The 20,292-nt window shown below is 49.6% G+C and overlaps 1 protein-coding gene across 1 annotated transcript; it reads left to right on the top strand.

Annotated features, from left to right (window-relative positions):
* The first annotated feature begins 305 nt into the window (after positions 1-305).
* On the top strand, positions 306-7,404 carry DYRK3 (dual specificity tyrosine phosphorylation regulated kinase 3). The gene is made up of 3 exons (XM_039565359.1): positions 306-416; positions 1,039-1,154; positions 4,847-7,404. The coding sequence occupies exons 1-3, from the start codon at positions 377-379 to the stop codon at positions 6,410-6,412; spliced, it is 1,722 nt and encodes a 573-aa protein (XP_039421293.1). The 5' UTR covers positions 306-376; the 3' UTR covers positions 6,413-7,404.
* Positions 7,405-20,292: the final 12,888 nt, after the last annotated feature.

Here is a 20,292-nt window from a genome sequence, read left to right as displayed (position 1 = left end):
ACGTTTTATTCCAAACCAGCAGAGGGGCTGGCAGGGTCAGGCAGCCCCCCACACAGCACCCAGGCTTTTATCTGCCTCGCTGCAACCACGCTACCACTGAGGGCTCCTTACACGCCTCAGCGTGCCGAGCCTCCTCCCCTGCAGGCCGAGCGCTGCGCGGTGCGCGGGGGTCCCGCGGAGCGCCTTTGGAGCGAGAAGCCCCCGCAGCTCCGGGCGGGCTCGGAACCCGCCCCGGCGGCGCTGCGCAGGCGCGGGCGGGCGGGCGGCGGGCGGGGGCCGTTCCCGGGGCAACGGCCGGGCCGGGCCGGGGCCGAGCGGCCGCGCTGGGCAGCGGCACCGCCGGGCATGGGGCCCGCGCCGGGGCCCCCCCGACACGATGCTGCTGGGCAGGAAGCCGGACGGGCCCCTCGCAGCGGGTGAGGAGGAGGAGGAGGAGGCGGCCGGGGGTCCCGCGGGGCTGGGGGGGAAGGGGGAGATGCGGTTTGGGTCGGGGGCCGCCGAGCCCCCCGCGTGGTCCCAGCCGTTCGTCGGCTCTGTCGCGATAGGCGTTGCGATTTTAAGTTCTTGAGCGCGGCCGACAGCGAGAGACGCCGCCTTTTTTTTTTTTTTCTTCCCCCGTTTTTGCAGCCAGCTGTAATTCCCACATCTCATTTTTAAGGGATAACCTGCTTTAAAGGATAGTCCTATCAAGTGTTTAAGTGTTTGCTCGTTTTCAGCTCATTTGGGATTATCCCGATTAAGGGGAGGTGGGGAGAATGGTGGTTAATGTTTCTTAGGGATGTGTTTTTTGCAGTGCAGAAGTTGATTAACAAAAAAGAACCTCTAAATTAAAAGTATCTCGAATTAAGATTCCCCAGAAGCATCGCACTCTTGTGGTATGAAAATATAGTTAAGTACTGAAGATCATTTAATGATTGAAGGAGAATCAATGATTTCACAGATTAAAATGTGCTAAGGGTGCTGCCTTTTAGCATTTGGCTCTGTCTCTGTCAATGTGAGTTGTTGTGAATAACTGGTTTGTATGTGGGACCTTTCCAGCCAGGATTGGAGATGGATTATATGACTCCTATATGAGGATAGATGAGTGTAGATACCCAGAGCCTACAAATGAAGAACAGAGCCCTTCAGGACTTCCTTGCCTTTCAAGACCTCATGTGAGTATTTTAAAGTCTTCTGTGTCTTAACGCTGTGTTGTGTGGCAGTGAGAGCTATCCAGGGGTCTCACACCTCCCTACAGAGAATAAATTTTAAAAGAGGGATTTTGCAGCTTTGTAGTGGCTTCTTAACATTATTGTTTTTCCTGAACATGAAAATGATGTGCTGTGTTCACAGCAGAACTTGCTGGCAGCCTCGGGAATCCCATCTTACTGCCCTCAGCTCGTTACTTTACAAAGGGCTGAAGCGTTCTGCCGTGTCACCTTGTACTCTGATAAGTAAATCCGCACACGCTTTGCTCTGCCTCCTCCTGCACGTTTCCATTTTGGTTTCCCTCATGAAAATTCTGACGGATAAGTGCATAGGAGCAGCAGAAGGAGCAGTGTGAGTCTGTGTGGCTGCCAAACGTCTCACAAAAGTATCTTTCTGCTCTGAAAACTTGGGCATTATCTGTCACTTCTTTTGCTACCAAAATAGCTCCTTATGAGAGGAAGGTGTTGCCAGGCTTTTTCATCAGGACTCTCTTCCCTCAGCAGATGTGGAGCTGGGAGATTTTTTTTCCTTTAATTGGTTCTGTAGTGGTCGTGTTCAGCTGTACTTTCGTACACTGCTCTGTCCTTTAGATGGGTTTTAAATGTGTTCTGGCTCTTGTTGAGTTCTGGCAGAAGGGAAGGAGCTTAAGCTTAAAAAAAACCCTCTCACTCTCTAAAAAGTGAAAATAGACATTGCCCTGAGTAAGATGCATTTGAAAGTCACCACCTTGTGGGATTTTGTTGTAACAGATTTGGTCTGTGCAAACTCAGGGGTATAAGTCTGTTTTATTTTCCGTTTTTGGCAATGTTGATGGGGAGCAGAAGGAATTTGAAGAGTAGTGGGCTGGGGTTATTTTGTTTGCAGGAGTATGGGAACATTTCAGCTGCAGCGTTTTAAGCTGTAGTGTGGCTTCATTTGTTCATAACGGAGCACAAGTCAGTAGAGTGGAACTATCCAGTGAAATACAAATACAAATCCGTGAATATTTTGTTTGACTTGTCTTCATCTGTGTTTTATCCCTGAAGCCTTAAGCTAACTTCTTAGGGCAAGATTAAGGATTGCCCAGTTTACATGGTGATGTATCAATAAAATCCAGCCTCAGTGGTATCAGGCAAGCAGGAGCTGAGGCTGAAAATGATGCTGCTCACTTTTAATGGGAAAATACCTGGATTTTCAGTTTCCTTCTTGTAATGTTTTTTATTACAATGTAATGTTACGTGAGAATTGAGGAGTCCTGGTGACTGCAGCTGCCCATTCCTTCATCTGAGCCTGCAAGAGAACAGAAAGTCTCCCTCCTTTGGAATACAGGGGTGGAATTCAGTCTGTTTCATTCAGCGTTCAGAAAACCTCTGAAAACCAGTTGTGTAGGAATTGCATTAACTGTTTCCTTGTCAATGAAAATGAAGTTTTGTAAGTGAGAGTTTTCAGCAGGGTGCCACTGGTGTTGTCAGCCTCATTTCTTGCCTGCTGGTAGCACTTCAGCAATAAAACCCAAGACCTGGGGAGCCTGTGATTTGTAAAATAAAGCTGTTGAAAGAAAGCTGGTGTTACCCAGGAGTCATCTGACTTTAAGTGCAGCTCTTCTGAGTTCAAGTGAAGATGGAGCTATATTTGTGTCTCACCATCATGTGGCAACTGATTTTGGGAGTCCTCTAAGAATGAAAATTGAGACCTTACTACCGTTGAGTCAGGTTTGAAATCCAAAGCCATAATTCCTTCATTAAGAAATCGTTCCAGGATAAATGGAATCATGAATTCCTTGTTTATTTAGGGATTCAAAGGTACAAAATGTTTGGTATGAACTGCAGCACGAGCAGAGCTGCTACTGCTCTTGCGTAGAGAGTATTTAAACAAGTGTGACCCTAGCTCTGTGTTTACATCCTCTGTTTGTTTGTAAACTTTCTGTTTGGGTCTGCTGGACTGAAGAGTCTTTGAGCCAGCTCTGAAGAAATGTCATTCTTATCTCGGGGGTTCAGCCAGGCTCCAAGAAAAAGGCGTTTATTCTGAGTTCCCAGGGCTGGGCTCTGTTGTTTTTATTTAAGACTCTGGCAAGGCGTGTCCCTCCCAGTACACTGCATTTTGGGGTTGATAGGAGGAGTGGGACTTGGTAGGATCTATCCATGTTGATAAGGACTGACTTCTGTAGGAAATGCCCGTTTCTTGGGGCTTGGGAGCAAGAATAGCATTTCAGGGCAGCACCAACAAACAGCCTCTTTTATGAGCTGTGTGTAGTTGGCTTTGGCGAGAACATTCACTTCCCTGATTTGCTGACCGTGCCGAGATGTTGGACTGGATGTAACTAAAAAGGAATTTGGTTTTATTGCTGTGGGGCTGCAGGTTTATTTATATTTTTTGTTTGATTCCTGTGTAGTTATTTTGGTTTTCAGGGATTCGGTTTGGCATGTGTCTGAGATCTTTATTTTTAGATTAAAGGATAAAATGGAAAACAGATGTTTCTCCTTCAGTCAGGGCTTCTTCAGTTCTGCTTGGGCTGGGACAACACCTCTGCTGCCTCTCAGCAAGGAGTGCCAGCAAGCAGAAAAGGGACTAACTGCTGTGCTAGTGGGGAACTGACCTCTAGGGAGTTCAGCATTTCCTAAATTGTAAAATTGACAAGCTTGGAAAATTTCACAGTGTTTTTCTCACCTTGTATGGCTTTGTTTCAAATGTAAATATTTCAGCACATGGTGGTAAGAGGGAGTGCTTGCAGACTGCTCTCAGCTGAGTTGGAGTGGGAGGTGTTCTTGATTATTCAAAGCTTCCAGGTCTGTGTTCAGGGAGTTGTGCAGCTCTCTCTTCCCTCTGTGGCCAGTGACAGGACCCAAGAGAATGGCTGGAGCTGTGTCAGCGAGGTTTAGGTTGGACAAAAGTTCTTCTTCCTCCAGAGGTTGGTGGGGGCACTGCCCAGGCTCCCCAGGGAATAGGCACGGTCCCAAGGCTGCCAGAGCTCCAGGACACCACTCTCAGGCACAGGGTGGGATTTTGGGGTGTCCTGTGCAGGGCCAGGAGCTGGACTGGATGGCTTTTGTGGGTCCCTTCCAGCCCACAGTATTCTATAATTCCACCAGGATTTCAGAGGGAGTTTTGGATATAATGATGTTTTCCTCTTGAAATTAAAACCCCACAATTTTTTTTTTTTTTAAAGGATGGTTTACCTTGCCTTGCCCTGCCATCCTTCTGCTCCTGGTGCAGCTGGCTCACACCAGCCATATGTCACCTGCTGGTGCTGCTTTGTCTTCCTTTGGCAGCCTGGCTGTGCAATATTCCTGCCCCTTCTCTGCACGTCCACGTTCCATTCCATGCTCCAGACAGGTGCAGGTTGCATCTGTCGATGGTTGTGCTGCTGCACCCACGTTTGAAGCTAAACATAGCTGTTCCCTGGCTCTTTGCAGACTAGAGATAGGTATTTTGTGGTGGTTTGAGTCTTTGTCTAAGGTTTCCCCTTCTGGATTTAAAAGCACAAGTGCTGTTTCAGTGAGTTGCTTTCTCTTTGTGTACCCTTCTATAATTGTGCTTGTAATTGAATTTGGTCCAGCACTTTATATTTGTTCCTAATAAATGCCAAACTCATTGGTGTTACTCATTTTGCGCTGGTAGTGATTTTATTTTTAATCTGTGCTTTAAAAGATAAACTAAACTCCTTCTTTTTTCTCTCTAGGTTTCTATCAGCAAACTCATGATGAAGGATCACTCTCTGACTGGAAATCAGGTCAAAGTGGAGCAGTTATTTGAGGACTCTGGCAACAGAAGAAGCAGCACTCTTCAGTCTGCAGGCCTTACTCCAGAAAGAGCTCTCCCTTCCTTGACAAAAGAGAAAACCCTAGAGACCCTGGGTCCTAGAGGCAATGGAAACTCCTTGAAAGCACATAAAGCCGTTTCCCAAGCTCCAGAGCAAGCTGTCAAACAGTTCAAACATCAGCTGTCAGCCTATGAGCAGCAGGAGATCTTTAATTTCTCCGAGATTTACTTTGTGGGGCCATCTGCCAAAAAGAGGCAGGGGGTCATCGGCGGCCCCAACAACAGCGGCTACGACGATGACCAAGGCAGCTACATCCACGTGCCCCACGACCACCTGGCTTACAGGTATGAAGTGCTCAAAATCATTGGCAAGGGCAGTTTTGGACAGGTTGCCAAAGTCTATGATCACAAACTCCACCAACACCTGGCCTTAAAGATGGTTCGCAATGAGAAGAGGTTCCATCGCCAAGCCGCCGAAGAGATCAGGATCCTGGAGCACCTGAAGAAGCAGGATAAAACAGGCAGCATGAATGTGATCCACATGCTGGAGAGCTTCACCTTCCGGAACCACATCTGCATGACCTTTGAACTGTTGAGTATGAACCTGTATGAGCTGATCAAAAGGAATAAGTTTCAGGGCTTCAGCCTCCAGCTGGTTCGGAAGTTCGCTCACTCCATCCTGCAGTGTTTGGATGCCCTTTACAGAAACAAAATCATCCACTGTGACTTGAAGCCAGAAAATATCCTCCTCAAACAGCAAGGGAGGAGTGGAATCAAGGTTATAGATTTTGGGTCCAGCTGTTTTGAGCACCAAAGAGTCTACACATACATCCAGTCCCGGTTTTATCGGGCGCCAGAGGTGATCCTGGGAAGCCGCTATGGGATGCCCATAGACATGTGGAGTTTTGGCTGTATTCTGGTGGAGCTTTTGACTGGCTACCCTCTTTTCCCTGGAGAGGACGAGGCAGACCAGCTGGCCTGTATGATGGAACTTCTCGGAATGCCACCCCAGAAGCTTTTGGATCAATCCAAGCGAGCCAAGAACTTCATCAACTCCAAGGGTCACCCCCGTTACTGCACGGTGCTGACGCAGCCGGACGGGAAGGTGACCCTGGGCGGGAGCCGCTCGCGCCGGGGCAAGGTCCGGGGTGCCCCGGGGAACAAGGACTGGGTGACAGCTCTGAAGGGCTGTGACGATCCCTTGTTCATTGGCTTCCTGAAGGAATGCCTCAGCTGGGATCCTTCTGCACGCATGATTCCCAGCCAGGCCCTGCGGCACCCCTGGATCTGCAAACGGGTGCCCAAAGCAGCCGGCTTGGAGAAAAGCTCCAGCAGACGGATTTCGAGCTATTCAGGTTCCTTCCAAGGAATTGCCAACAAGCTGCCTCCCGTGGCTGGGATCCCCAACAAGCTGAGGGCCAATCTGGCCAGTGATGCCAGTGGCAACATCCCCCTGTGTACTGTGCTCCCCAAACTGGTCAGCTAGTGGGGAGTGATGGGTTCCCAGGATATACCCCTCGTGTGTTAACTGTCTGTTCATGCTGTGGGAGGGAATTAAATGCAGAGGGTTTTAATGGATTTACTTTTTGTTAGAGGCTCAGTCTGGAGTACTGGAAGATCAGTCAAAAATGTACACATTCAAGGGCTAACTTCTATCCAGTTGCTCCACTCACACCTGGTGCATATTCCACTGCTGAGGGTTCAGCTCAGCTGGGGGCTGCAGGGACAGTTTGGCAGATGTGCTGTTGAAAAATGAAATCAAACCATTTCTTATCATGGTTTAACAGGTTCTTTAGCTTAAGACAGGCAAGGAACTTGATTTAAACTACATGTTTCCAGTTATCTCCAGCTGAACTCTTTTTGTTCCGGGGGAAAGTTTTTAAATCTCATGTCAAAAGCACAAATGCATTCATGTAATGCATTAGGAACTTACTTGCAAATTGCTTAAGTTTGAAGAATTTTATTTCTCTGCATTGCTTTTCCCTTATCTATCCTGGGATTTTAAAAAATGTGATGGGATGTAGACACCAAAGGAATTTATTGTTGGAAAAGAAAATACTCAGATGATAAAATTGCAAAGGAGCATAGAACTGCCATGAAACACAGGATATATCTAAATGAAACTACTAATTTCTGTAACACTTGCTATTTCCCCCTAAAAATCTATGGAAAGCTTGTAGGGGAATTTGGGATCAGGCCTGGTTCATCACAAGTGTGAGCCAGTTTGTTCAGGTAATGGTTGAATTACCTGTTTCTTTGGAGCTCAGATTTCCATCAGCAGTTCTGCCAGGTGTGTGTGTCTTTGTTTTTCCTGTGTTTCTAAAACAAAAATGTTGGACTTCAAGAGCTGGTTTATATCCATGTTTGAGATTCTGGTAATTGCAAAATATTATCTCTTTGTGTAGAGTGAATTCCATTGGATTACATGAAGCTCTTTTAATAAAAATACAAACATGCCACCCCCTGTCAGACAAGTAAGACTTTTTCAGGCCCAGGTCTGTGACTAGAAAATGAGGGAGGGGGGAACACACATTAACAATTGGGAGTGTGCTCTGAAATCTCAGCAGAATGTCTGGAAACACAACCAGGAAAGACCGAAAAGGTGCAAGAACTGGCGGATCTAAATGGAAATATCTTATGGGAAGAGTTGCTTTGTTTCTAATTGCCTTCCTTCAGGCCTTTGGGTGCCTACGTTTTCTCACTCTTGAACTACATGAGCTTGTATTTCCTCTTCCTTTATCTTCCCAGAACATGCCAGGGTGGTGTGACCTGTCACAACCACAGCTTGTTGGGGTTGTTCCTTCTTGGAGCCTCATGGCCCGAGTCCATCTCCAAAACCATCTGATCCCTTGCCAGGTGCCTGAGCAGGACTTTAAATGCAATTTAGAGCTTTTATGAATAGAAGGTTTTAAATGTAATTACTTTCTCTGCGGCAGGTTTTGAACGCTAAAGGAAGGAGACTTTCAGCATGCAAACAAAGGAGTTACCGGGGTGATTTTAAAGATAAGGTGAGCAAATGTTGAGTAGGAGACCCTTCCCCTGAGGAGATGGGGCTGCTCTGGCTTCTCTGGGTCATTACAGCGCTGGGCGGAGGCCTGCAGAAAACCTCAAAAAGACACAGCCAAAGCTCCAAAGGACTTTAAACTGAGGTTCCCAGGAGTTTAAATGGAGGTTCTTGTGTGTGGAGCTTTTCTGAGCTGCTTTGTTTTACAAGTGTCAACTCAATTAGCTTAGTAATGATATTAAAATAACAGTCTGGCCTTTATCCGTGCAGCAACCAGCATGGATGGGCTGCTCATGGGTCACTTGCAACAATACAGGGCTGGCATTTTTTATTTTGCTTGGCTGAGTGAAGTTTTATTTGAATGAAGAACCAGGGAAGTGGATTCTGGAGGGAAGTGGCAGAAGATACCACTGATTTTAGTAGAATCTCTAATAGATTTGGCACGTTTTCAGAAGCCAGAGATCTTCTTCTTCCTTTTCTGCCCTTTACATTTCTTTTACCAAAATACACCAGGTGAGTGAGGAGAAAGGAACCTTTCAGGAGCAAAAGCTTGGTAGGAAAGATGCATGGAGAAGTATTTTACAGAGAGAATATGAGGTGATGGTGGTGCTGGAGCCTGGCAGGAGGAGCGGTGTTGGTGTGCTGGGAGCTGTACAAACCGGGCTCAGGACACACTGCAGGGTCCTGGTTCTAAAACCATTTTGTCTCTAAAGTGCCAAGTGTAGAATAATGAATTCTGTGACTTGTGGGAAGAAGTGAGTGTGAGGGAATGCCTCCTGTGGCAGCTCTGGTGCAGAACTCAGTAGTTTTGCTTAAGGCTGAGGCCGTGAAGCTGCAGATAAAGCAATTAACTGGCAAACCCGTGGTTTTTCATCTAGAAAAAGTGTTCAGCATGCCCTGACTGCAGGAGGTGTTTGTTTAAGACTGGATCTTACTTACTTGGGACTGCCATATTTGAAAATCAAATATGTAGTTAAGTGAATTGCTAATTTGGGTGAGAAAGAAAAGGAAGCAGCCTCAGCAGATATTTACTGGGTTGGAAACATCTTCCTAGCCCAGGAAACATAGCTGAGAATATTGGGGTCTTGTTTCCAATGACTAATCCCCAATTTCTTTAGAAAACGTTTGCTGTTGGTGAATTGTTTGATGCAGAATTCCCAAACTGGGAGAGCCCTCCAGGTGAGGCAATAAATATCCTCTGAGGAACCATCCCTGCAAACCCTAGACTTGTTGAGTTCCCTGTGAATTGGAGCAGGAGTTTTCCAGCCCCACGTGGCGGGTTGGACCGTGGGCTGTGTCATTTATCAGGGGCGGTCACAGTCTCGGTGGCTGTGCTCACCAGATACGGCCAAGCCTCAAAGCCACACTTGTTTTTGGGAAAGCCAAACACTGGTGGGGCCTGAAATCACCAGAGTCCATCACTGTCATCAGTTGTGCTACTGCTGAGAATGTTGAAAGTATCCCAAAACTAAAAATGTCTGAATAGATTAAGAGCCCTTTTTATTTTTGTGGTAGCTTTGCTTTGTTGATCCGCCAGCACTGGCACCTGAGATGTTCTCCTCAGGAGTTACCACAGAACACATGCAAAACACTTCTGTTTACAGAAAATCGGGCATTGCATTCCTAAAAGTCACCCAAACTTGTTTTAAAATGCTCCTTTATAATGTTTTATTGCCCTGTGAGAGGTGCAAATAACTGTCTGCAGTTTCACCTGTTTGGCTCAGCAGTATTTTTATATAAATCAGTGACAATGCAGGAGCAGCACATCTGAAAGATCCAAGCCCAAATCTAGAGATCTTCTGGGTACCACAGACCCTCCTCACTGGTGTTTTTTATCCTCCCAGCTGGCTGGAATGGGAATCCTGCCTGACCAGTGACCTAAGAATTCCCAGCAGATTAATTAGGCAGATTTAACACGACCTTTGCGGGAGAATAGTGAGTGTGTTGCTTACAATCTTTTTTACCTGCTAGGATTTTCATGCGGTTGAAATCTTTTTAAGCAGCTGTAGAACTTCTTTGCAGTGATCTTCTTCAAAACTACCTCTCAAACAAGCACAGGGTGCTTTTTAAAGGGCTGCTCACTGCAGGCTGCAGCTCTCCTGGGTTTTTTTCTTGTTTAATACCAATAGCTATCCTGGCTGTGAAACATATATATGATGATCTCAGCAATGTCTTGCTAATCCCAGGCACACAAGCAAAAGGCTGATGCTGCACCCAGAGATCTCTGCTGAAATGATACAAATCCCCTGCCTGCCAAAGTTTAATTCCGTTGTGGAAGTGGAGAGCCAAAATAATATGGAAAGATCGGCGGGACTTGTGTGCAGCACCAGCTGAGACTGAAAACAAACCGTGCTCAAAGACTTTAGTGAAAAATCCTGTGGCTTCTGGAGGTGCTGGGTGCTCGAAGCTGTGGGTTCCTGGCAGGTTTGGGAGCTGCATGGTGTGAGTTTGTATTTGGTGCTTCACAGGATCCTGGAATCACTGAGGCTGGAAAAGCCCTCCAGGATCATCAATTCCAGGCTGTGCCTGATCCCCACCTCGTCACCCAGACCAATGTCCAGTCATTGGACACCTCCAGGGATGGGGACTCCAAACCTCCCTGGGCAGCCCCTGCCAAGGCCTGACCACCCTTTCCATGAGGAAATTCCTGCTGGAATTCCACCCTGAGCCTCCCCTGGCCCAGCCTGAGGCCTTTCCCTCTCCTCCTGTCCCTGTTCCCTGCGATAAGATCCCAAATCCCCCCCGGCTGCCCCCTCCTGTCAGGGACCTGTGCAGAGCCACAAGGGCACAGACACCACTCGATTTTTATTTTTCTATTAATTCAATGAAGGGAATAAATACACCTCCTCCATGCCACCAGAGAGCCCTCGTGTTCTGAAATGCCACCGATGCCGCTCAGCTTTGTAACTGCCCCTGTACCAGGTGAAATCCAAGGCTCCTTGTGAAGAGCTGAACGTTGTCCTGGACGTTTTATTCCAAACCAGCAGAGGGGCTGGCAGGGTCAGGCAGCCTGTGCAGCCCCTGAGCCTCCCACACAGCACTCAGGCTTTTACCAGCCTCCATCTGCCTCGCTGCAACCAAGTTCCTGTTCAGGGGTTCTGACACATTGCAGATGTTCAAACTGAATGTCAGCATCCTCAGAATCTGCACAATATTTATTATAAATATTGTGATGAGGTGTAATAGGGTGGGGAATGAGGAAAACTTTGGAAGTGCACGTGGATATCACTGTGGAGGAACCCTCTGGAAATCAGTCAGTCTCAAACTATGTATCTAAATGTAATGAGCAGATTTCTTAAAGTTGTACTTTGGGTCATTTTTAAAAGAAAATAAATGCATAATTTTCTTTTGCAATCGAGTGTGCAGATTCCTCAAAGTCCTTGATTAAAAAGGAAAACAAGAAAAAAAGTAATAATTTTTTCCAGATGGTGGAACTTACCTTGTGCTGGCAGGCACCACCTCCTGTGGCATCTGCCTAGAGAGGAGAGAAAATTGTCACTGTGTGAGTGGGAGGTTTCTGTGTCTGTGCTAAACGTGATGAAGCTCTGCTCTGACAAATGTTCCTCTCGTTAACAGTGCTGTAATTAGAACACACCAGAGTTTTGCCATGACATTCTTCAGTGTCACTTTCTTATTCAGCTCACTAGAGAGCTTTTTAAAGCCCAGAATCCTGCTTATCCCCAGGCTGAAAGGAGAAATCCAGTAATAGCCACTTAGGGAAGATTTGCTTTTATTAGAAACCTATAAATGGGTAACTTACTGTACACAAGTGGATATTGGGATGGTTTGAAGATGAAATCATGCTGCAATAAAAGGTCTCCAGCTACAACCTGTGTGACTAAACCACGTGTGTTACACACACAAAGTGTGCAGACAACACTGAGGGAATTTTTGCCTCATTTTAATGTGGGTGAATGGCAAATATCTGATTTTTTAAAAGTTTGCAAGCTGAAAACAGTAAAAACAAAATATATGGTGAGATTTAGATGTCTTTGTGGAACATGTATAGAAATATGTGTAGCTCTGTGTCCAGTCTGCCGTGAGTCCATGGGACACTCTCTGAGAGGGGCTGAGTGTCATTTTCTCAAGCACAGCACCTCAGATTAAAAAAATAATCTTATCTGCCCTGCTTAGTGCTTGTTGATGTAACATGATAAGGTATTGTCTCCCAAATTCTGCTGTCTGAGCTGCGCTGGGCGCTGGGAGGGGAAATAATGTTTGGTGCCAGCGGAGGAGCTGGGGAATCCCACACCAAAGCTGCGTCCACCTCTTTCTGCCTGACAAAATCGTGCTGAGGGATGTTGGTAAAAACCTGAATCTGCACAAAGATGGGGAGCAGAAGCCTGGAGTTCATCAGTCATGTGGTGTATTCCAATTATTATTAATTATTGTAGTGTCAGGACAGGAGGGAAGAGCGTCAAACTGGAAGAGAGCAGGGTTAGATTGGATATTGGGGGAAAACTTCACCGGGAGTGGCGAAGCCCTGGCACAGCTGTGGCTGCCCCTGAATCCCTGGAAGTGTCCCAGGCCAGGCTGGACAGGGCTTGGAGTAGTGGAAGGTGTCCCTGCTCATGGAAGGGGCTGTGTGAACCAAAGAGGAGGATTTTGCCCCTAATTAGGTTTTCTTTAAGCATCAGCGAGCAAGCTCGGAGTGCTGGTGCTGGGGTGGTTCATCCGATGGTTTTTGTAAGCTCAGCTCCTTGTGGCAGCTTCGGGGCTGTTTTCTTTCCTCTTCTCACGTTAGCCTAATGGGCTTTGCAAACACTTTTTGGGACAGCCACGTGCGCAGATGCTCAGAAGCGCCTTTCCCTCTGAAGATCGCTCTCTTCCCTTGGATTTTGGATGTAAAACTCGGGAACAAAGCACATGCTCTTGACCGGATTTTTTCCTGTGGTCCCATCCCTCTCTCCCCAGTGTTCATGGGGGAATGATAAACGGGATCTACCGGGTGCAGATGCAGACAGCTGTGCCCTGAGACATCTGGGGAAAGCTGAACTTATAAGGAGTCGAAGGAGAGTTTGGGATGTGGCTCTGGGGAGCCGCAGGGAGAGGGGATTGTTGGCACGAGCAGCTTCCCCCCCCTCGCCTCTTGCAGACAGGGGGATTTAAATAATTGCTCCTTAAGTGTGCTCCGGCTTGTTTCCTTTGTCTGCGGGGATGGAATAGCTGCCCGAATTAAGTCTGTCCATTCTTAAGCGCTGAGAGGAGCTTTCTAAAGCCGAGGGAGAGGCAGCCCCAGCCTCTGGCAGAGGAGCGGAGCCATGTAAGGGTTTGCATTCCTCCCGCCGGCTCGGAAGCTCTGGAATTCGGCTTTACAAGCGCAGCAGTATCGCCGAGGATTGTTCTGCTGGGCTGGTGGGTTGTAGGTAGGAAGGCAGAGACCGTGATTACAATAATTAAGTGTAATTAAGCATAGCCGAGAAGGGATTGAGAGCAATAAAGCACATGCCTGATTAGCCCACAGAAGGGGCTGTTGGAGGCGGTTGTACAGACCAGAGCCACAAACCGGGCTGGGTTTAGTAGGAATTCCTTCACAGTTGGAGTTGCAGTGAGAGAACACCTCAGCTGCAGTGTGTCAGGCAGGGGGGATGTGAGCAAGGGGCTCTCCGGATGAGAAATGACTCAGCCAGGTCTTGCCCTGGGTGGTGTTCTGGCTGCGAGGCAGCTGCTGAGGACATGGAAATGCAAGAAATCATAACCAAGAAGCTGCTGGGAGAGTGGAGTTTGGCTGCTGTGGCCTTCAAGGGCTTTGTGGTGGGCATCCACATGAGGATGATCTTGTAGGGCAGGGAAAGGAACTGAAAAAATGCTGTTCACGCTGGCACACTCAGCAGGAGCCTCAGAGCTCGTTCTGACACGGGTGAGCAAGGAGGAAAGGACAAAAGGATTTTACTCAATCCTATCCCAGATCTGACAGAGAATGCCCAGGGTCCTTGGCCGTGTCCTGCACTGCCCGGGGCTGCGCAGGGCAGTGACCCTGTGTGCCCAGCCTGTGTCCTGCCACTGCCACAGCCCCCGGCGACAGCGGCACCAACGACAGGAGCTGCCAGGCTCTCCAGCAGGTGCTAATGATGGATGGCATAAATGAAATTATATTTGAGGTGTGAGCAGCCAGCTGTAAAGTCATCAAACGGGAAAGGTCGTGCAAGTAATTTACACCAGAACTCCTCTGCTCCCAAAGCCACGAGCACGAATTAATACAGGCAAGCAAGCAGAGAGGGATAATTTTTTTTGTCTGAAGCTGACTCTCTGAGGCAGGAGCTGTAGAGCCCCTGTAGATCCCCTGCACAATTCCCTTCATTGCTGTTTCCCTGTGTGGAGCTCAGCCCTTGGCATAGTTTGGTCTGGATGCTGCTGACTCCTGTTGGGCCCAGGACAGAAAGAGGCTGGAGCTGGGCAGCCCCTGCAACTCCTCAGACTTCTGAAGGAGCCTGAAGAAATGTGCTGCCCACCTTTTTATGCTCTGTTTCTTCTTTAGATGAGATAGAAGTGGAAACAGTGGGGGTGGTTTGAGATGATTTTCCTCCTTGCTGGAGGTGCCCTGCAGCCCCTCACAATGTCCTCACGGGACCCTGGGCACTGGGAGGGGGGAGCTGTGTTTTCCAACACTTTTCTGACGTTTACAGCCCAGTAAGCTTCAAAAATGCCCCTTCAATGTGGTCACTTATGGGGCACGGAGAGCACGAGGTCGGACACGCCAGCTGGACGTTGAGTGCTGGGGAAGCTGGGGGTGTGTGCAGTTGGAAGGGGTGAGGACAGGGAAGCTGCTGGTTATTTTGGGAGGTGCAAGAGGGGAGCAAAGAGCCCAGCTTTCCTTTTCCAGCCAGCTGGTGCTGATTCAGGAGGTTTTAGCAGCACCAGTTGCGTGGAGCTGAGCTGACAAGGCCTTGGTGACATGGCCTGGCTGCAGCGTTTCACCTCCCTCGTCATCTCATTCCTCATTTCTCAGCCTGTGCTTCCAGGAAGAGAAATAAGGTGACAGGAAAGGTAAGAGAGAGCCAGAATGTCCAAGCTGGCTTTTCTTCTTCTTTTCCCCTGTCTAATGGATCACATGCTTTGCTATAACTATTTCCAGGCCCCTCTTCAGCACTTGCAGGACTAAGCATGATCCTTTGACACATCCCCACGTGATGGGAAATGCACCAGAATGACACAAACTCTTCTAAATATTCTTTGATGACTTTTTTTTCCCTATTAAACTAAACCCAGAGCTTCATGCATCACCCACACTGCTGGGTCTAGTTACACACCGTGGGGAAATTGGCCTTTATGAGCTGCTTTCTCAGGCTCTGGTCTCGTTCCATGGCCCTTCCTGGCAGTGTTACAGAAAGATGTTTTACCTTCCCACAGGGCACAACAAATGCAGCTTTTGGTGGGCCCAGTTGCAGTCCTTTCCCTGTCTCCAGCCTCCCTGATGCCGTTGGCAGAGCTCTTCCCACATGGCACTGCCAGGGGATTAAGCACCACCAGCAGCAGGGGTGGGAGGTGGGAGCTTTGTTGCTGCTCTGTCCCAGCCACGGGGTGACCTTGTGCTCTGCCCTGTGCTTGCAGGAAGGTTATTTTATAGAAAACTGCTTTGGACACTTTAATCAGACCATCTTCCCTATTTTCTGTCTGCTGACCTCGGAGCTTGCTCTGTCCTCCTGGATCCTGCCACTGCAGGGCTGTGTGGCCATAATCCTGGGTCCTCCAGGATTATGAGCCCATCTGAAGAAGCCCAGATCATTCCTGACTCCCTTTCCCTGTCCACAAGGTGCAGTAACAGCTGGAAAGGGACTGGAATGCAGCACTGTCAGTGATGTCCCCCAAATCTTGGGATACACCTGGTCCAGCCTGTCCCTGCATCCTGCTGGCTCTGCTCTGTGCTGTATCCAGCCTTTCTCCACACACCCCAGCATCCTAAAGCCTGTGGTACAGGAAAGGGCAATGAAGATGCTGCTGGGAGTCCCAGACCTCCATGGAGATACCCTGCTGCCACTTGCAGGCTGTGGATGCTCCGGGGACCTCTCATCCCAAGCAAAAACCTCTTCACAACAAATCTCTCCCACCCAAAGAAAGAAATATTTCTGGCCTCCCAAAAAAATAACCCGAACAAAAACCCAGAAAAGAGCGTCCCACCTCACCTCGCTGCCGTTGCTGTGTTTCCAGTTGCTACACAAACAGGTTTATTTCTGGCTGCTCCACATGCCAGCTCCAGGCTGTGCAATGCAATCCCGCCGGCTCGGGCTCAGCACGCCGGGGCGGCTCCGGCCCTTTCTGAGCTCGGCCCTTCCAGCACGGCCCCGGCAGCTGCTCGCCCTGACCTCGGCCACTTTTAGCCTCTCGCTCGGTGGCCCAAGTGTTTTTCCACTCTAGGCAGAAACCCCGATGAAGCCCTGCCAGCCCCAGGCAGCACCTGTGCGGGGCAGGAGGGCTGTGCTGGCAGCGTGGGGTCACTGCCACCTCTCGGATTGTCCCCCAGCCCCTGACCCAGCGTGGCCATCGCGCTGCAGGGGCTGGGCTGAGCTGAGAGGATCTGTGGGTGCCCACCCTGACACGGGGACATGGGTGACAATCTTGTTCCCATCTCCCACAGGGCCTTCGGGACAGCCAGGGCAGCAGCAGCAGCGCATGGGCTGCATATGTCCCTCTGGATTAGGGCCAGCCCAGGAGCTGCTTATGCTAATGGGGCTAATCTCCATAATCTTGTCACACAAATGCCTCCTCTGTGCTGGCAGAGCAGCGGGGATTTGGGTTATATGTGGATGCCAGCAGACAGAAGTGGTCTGGGAGGTGGCACGGAGAGAAGGCACATTTAGGGCTCATGGGGGTTGTGCCAGGTTGAGTTGGAGCTGGTGTGAAGATCCTCCTCCTGCTCCAGGGTCTTACCTTGTCATCCCTCTGCAGCCTGGGTGACCTCCCATCCAGGGACAGTGGAGCTCAGGGTGCTGGCCTTAAAACCAGGTCCCTTTGCCCCAGCCTGTGCCTTATGTTTTCCCTGGTGTGGGATCTGTGGGTTCCATCGTCAGCTGGGCTCCATCCCTTTTAAAGCCAATTATTTTAGGGCCTGTACATTTCTGAGTGGTGGTTTTTGTGACTGTGACTTAGGGAAGTACATTTGGCATCATCTGGTGGGGAATGAATTGGGATCCAGTTTCCAGGTGGAAAAAAATCCCTGTGTTGAGAAAAGCAGAGTAAGGGGTCAGTGCTGGGGGGTTTTGGGTGCTTTTAGTGTTCTACTTCCTTGTGCTAAACCCTCCCTGAGCTGGGGGGTCACTGCTTGGGGTGGACACTTGTAGGATGCACCCAGGACACGCTGGTTTGTCCCTCAGGTCTTGCTGAGTCTGGGGACCGTGGTGTGTCCCCTGCCCTGCGCCGTGTGCCCAGCACCCAGCTGGCCGGGAAAGGGGCAGGAAAATCCTCATCCCCACGAGGCAGACACTCCTAATCCCGAGCAGTATTTCCTGACATGTCTCGCAATCACGGGCTCTGTGTGTCAGCTCGGGAATGTCCAGCGGGAAGGGTCTGGGGAGCCGTCCAGCTCGGGAATGTGAGCAACGCCGGAGCCCAAGGGTGATAATCCCCGGCGGGAATCCCGGCCCTGGAGCTGCTGCCTCTTCCCACCATGTGCCAAGGGGCATCGCTCCATCCCCTGCTGCCGCGGAAGGGTGGTGCCCGTGGCAAATATCCCTGGCAAGGGGCTGATGCTGCCAGGCAGACACATCCTGTGCGCCGGCAGGGCTGGGAGACAGGGTCTCCATAAAAACCCTCTTGCTCAGACTCATCCTGAGTGGTGCAGTGGAGAAAGTTTGTGGTCGCATTTTTGGGAAATAAATCCGAGTTAGAATAGCTCCTTTCATCCTGAAGGATCCCACAGTGCTTTATAAATAGGTTTGCAAACCATGCACAAGGATCACTTCCAGGCACTGGGATGCAGCCACTTCCTGGGAGCAGCTGCTGGGAGCTGAGCTGGAGCTCCGGGAACGGTGGAAAAAACCTCCGTGCAACTTCCAGTGCTACCTCCTGTCCTTATTTCAGTCCTTCCGTTGCTTTACAAGTGGCATTCACAGTTGTAATGGTGATTAACAACATCTTTTCAACTCTATTACTCCTCTCCTAAAAGTACACGGGATTATTTAAAGGAATTACCATTTTTTAAGTGGGATAGTTTTTCACCACCCTCATGCTCCCACAAATCCACCCAGCGAGAAGAACAGGATGCACACAGCCTTAATGATCATTACCCTCATCTTCACGGTCTATTTTTTCCTGGTAACTCTGCTCTAATCAAATAACAATCTGGTCCATTACTCGCCATGGAGAGGAGAGCACGTTCATGGATCAGCCACCTCTGTCACGTAGATGTAAAGGCTGAGCCTGCTGCCAGCCAGTGCTTTTTCACTCTGGAAATGGGAGTAGAAGAAGGGAAAAATCAGTTTCCATTCTCATCCGGATGATTTTTCTCCTGGCTGAGGATCGGAGGTCACTGCTGCTGGGTTTGGTGTTCATAGGCGGTTTTTTGAGTTGGTTTGTTTTGTGGTTTTTTTGTGTTTTTTGATAAAAAGCAGCCAGATTTGGTGGGTTCTTCCCACGTTGGACCCCGTATGGTTCTTCTCGCTCTGCTGTGGGGTGTGTGGGAAGGGGAGCGGGTGGATGGCAGACCCCACCACCCTGTGGGGGAAGAACCTTCTCCCGATGTGCAGCCTAACCCTGCTCTGACACAACTCCCTCGGGAATGCGTGGCGTGGGGCCAACCGGGACGGTTCCCTCTGAGGCTCGGGGAGAGGTGGCACAGCAGGGTCCCACCCTGAGCAGGGCTGGGGGCCGCGGCCCCTCGGCGCGGCTCCGGTGCCGCAGCCCCGGGCGGAGCGGGGCTCGGCGGGGCCCGGGGGCCACCTCGTGGCTGCTCGTGGCGATGAGCTCCGAGCAGGGCAGGGAGTCCCCGGCACCCCGGAACGGGGAGCTGGCACCCCCCATCCCGTCTGTAGGACAGATGGGATCATTATGGAGAGATCTCTATAATTCTGCCTCAGCGAGGCTCCGCTGCCCAGCGAGCTTTCACTGATCAGGTTTGCTATAAGGGGCACAGAACTGCAAATCAAATATTTATGGTCACACTGGGCCATCTGTTGCCTGCTCCTCCGTGGTTATTTCTTTAATGAAATCTTTATTTCTTAATAAATTCACACCGAAGGGCCCATTGCTTCCCATCGACTGCAGCAGAAGATGCTGTCATTGCAATTACCTCGTAAAAGGTGTAATGATGGAAAGAAACATCTGTCCTTGTGACACGGATTTCATGAGAGAAACCTGAAGTTTATCAACAAGCACGACTTGAAATAGTGCAAGCACAAACTCCCTACAAGCATTAGAAATAGTTAAAAGGTGCTAAGAGGCTTGGTGACAGGACAAGGGGGAACGGTTTTAAATTAAAAGATGGGACATTTAGATTGGGTATTGGGGAGAAATTTTTCACTGTGAGGGTGGGAAGGCCCTGGCAGAGAAGCTGTGGCTGCCCCTGGATCCCTGGCAGTGCCCAAGGCCACGCTGGACGGGGCTTGGAGCAGCCTGGGACAGTGGGAGGTGTCCCTGCCCATGGCAGGGGTGGCACTGGATGAGCTTTAAGCTCCCCTCCAACCCAAACCATTCCATGATTCTATGATTAATTACTGTGGTTTCCTGACCCCCCAGGCCTGAAGGCAGAGGGAAGTGGGGCTCTGATGTCCCAGCTCCAGGGGGCCCAGGCTGTGACGGAGGAGCCAGTGCGGCCCTCGCCTCGGGTGAGTAACCAAGGAGGATTCCATGGGAAACCCAGGACCCGAGGCTCCCAAACTGTGCCTCCTCTGGACTGATGTTTATCTTTGAAATAGCTGAAGGGTCGGGTTACAAAGCAAATATGAATGAAACTAAAGGAAACGGAGCAACGAAATGGGTCAATCATTCTCCTTTGACCAGATTCCTCTGTGGAGAAAAACTTGGCTCAAAAGGCTCCGTTCCCCAAACGTGCTGAGGCGAGCCCAAGCAAGGGGATGCCAAAGGTGGGAAAACCCCGCAGAGCAGCAGCTTTGAAGCAGCTTTGATCTGTTGTTACAGGGTCTGTTGGATTTAACTCCCACCCTGCAAAGCCCCTTGGGGTGAAGAATGCAGGATTAAATTCTGGGAGATGCTGCGAGTCCCAGAATGAATCCATTTTCCAAGTGGGAAATGTTCTTGCAGCCAACGCTTAGCCGGGAGCAGGCGGAGGCCTCTGCTGCTCTCCACGTTTCTCAGGGAAACTCAGGACTCAGTGAGATGCACTGGGAGCTCGACAAGTTTTATTTATAAAGCTGCCAGCGCCTGGTGTAGGTTTACTCACTCTCCCATCTGGTGACTGTCACTGCCAC

The sequence above is a fragment of the Corvus cornix genome, chromosome 26, assembly GCF_000738735.6.
Source record: "Corvus cornix cornix isolate S_Up_H32 chromosome 26, ASM73873v5, whole genome shotgun sequence".
Taxonomy (NCBI): Eukaryota; Metazoa; Chordata; class Aves; order Passeriformes; family Corvidae; genus Corvus; species Corvus cornix.
This window is presented reverse-complemented; position numbering and strand designations above follow the sequence as displayed.

Coding starts and splice junctions, on each gene's coding strand:
- DYRK3 (XM_039565359.1), top strand. CDS start 377: ATGCTGCTGGGCAGGAAGCCGGACGGGCCCCTCGCAGCGG. Junction 417..1,038: donor GGACGGGCCCCTCGCAGCGG/GTGAGGAGGAGG, acceptor GGACCTTTCCAG/CCAGGATTGGAGATGGATTA. Junction 1,155..4,846: donor CTTGCCTTTCAAGACCTCAT/GTGAGTATTTTA, acceptor TTTTCTCTCTAG/GTTTCTATCAGCAAACTCAT.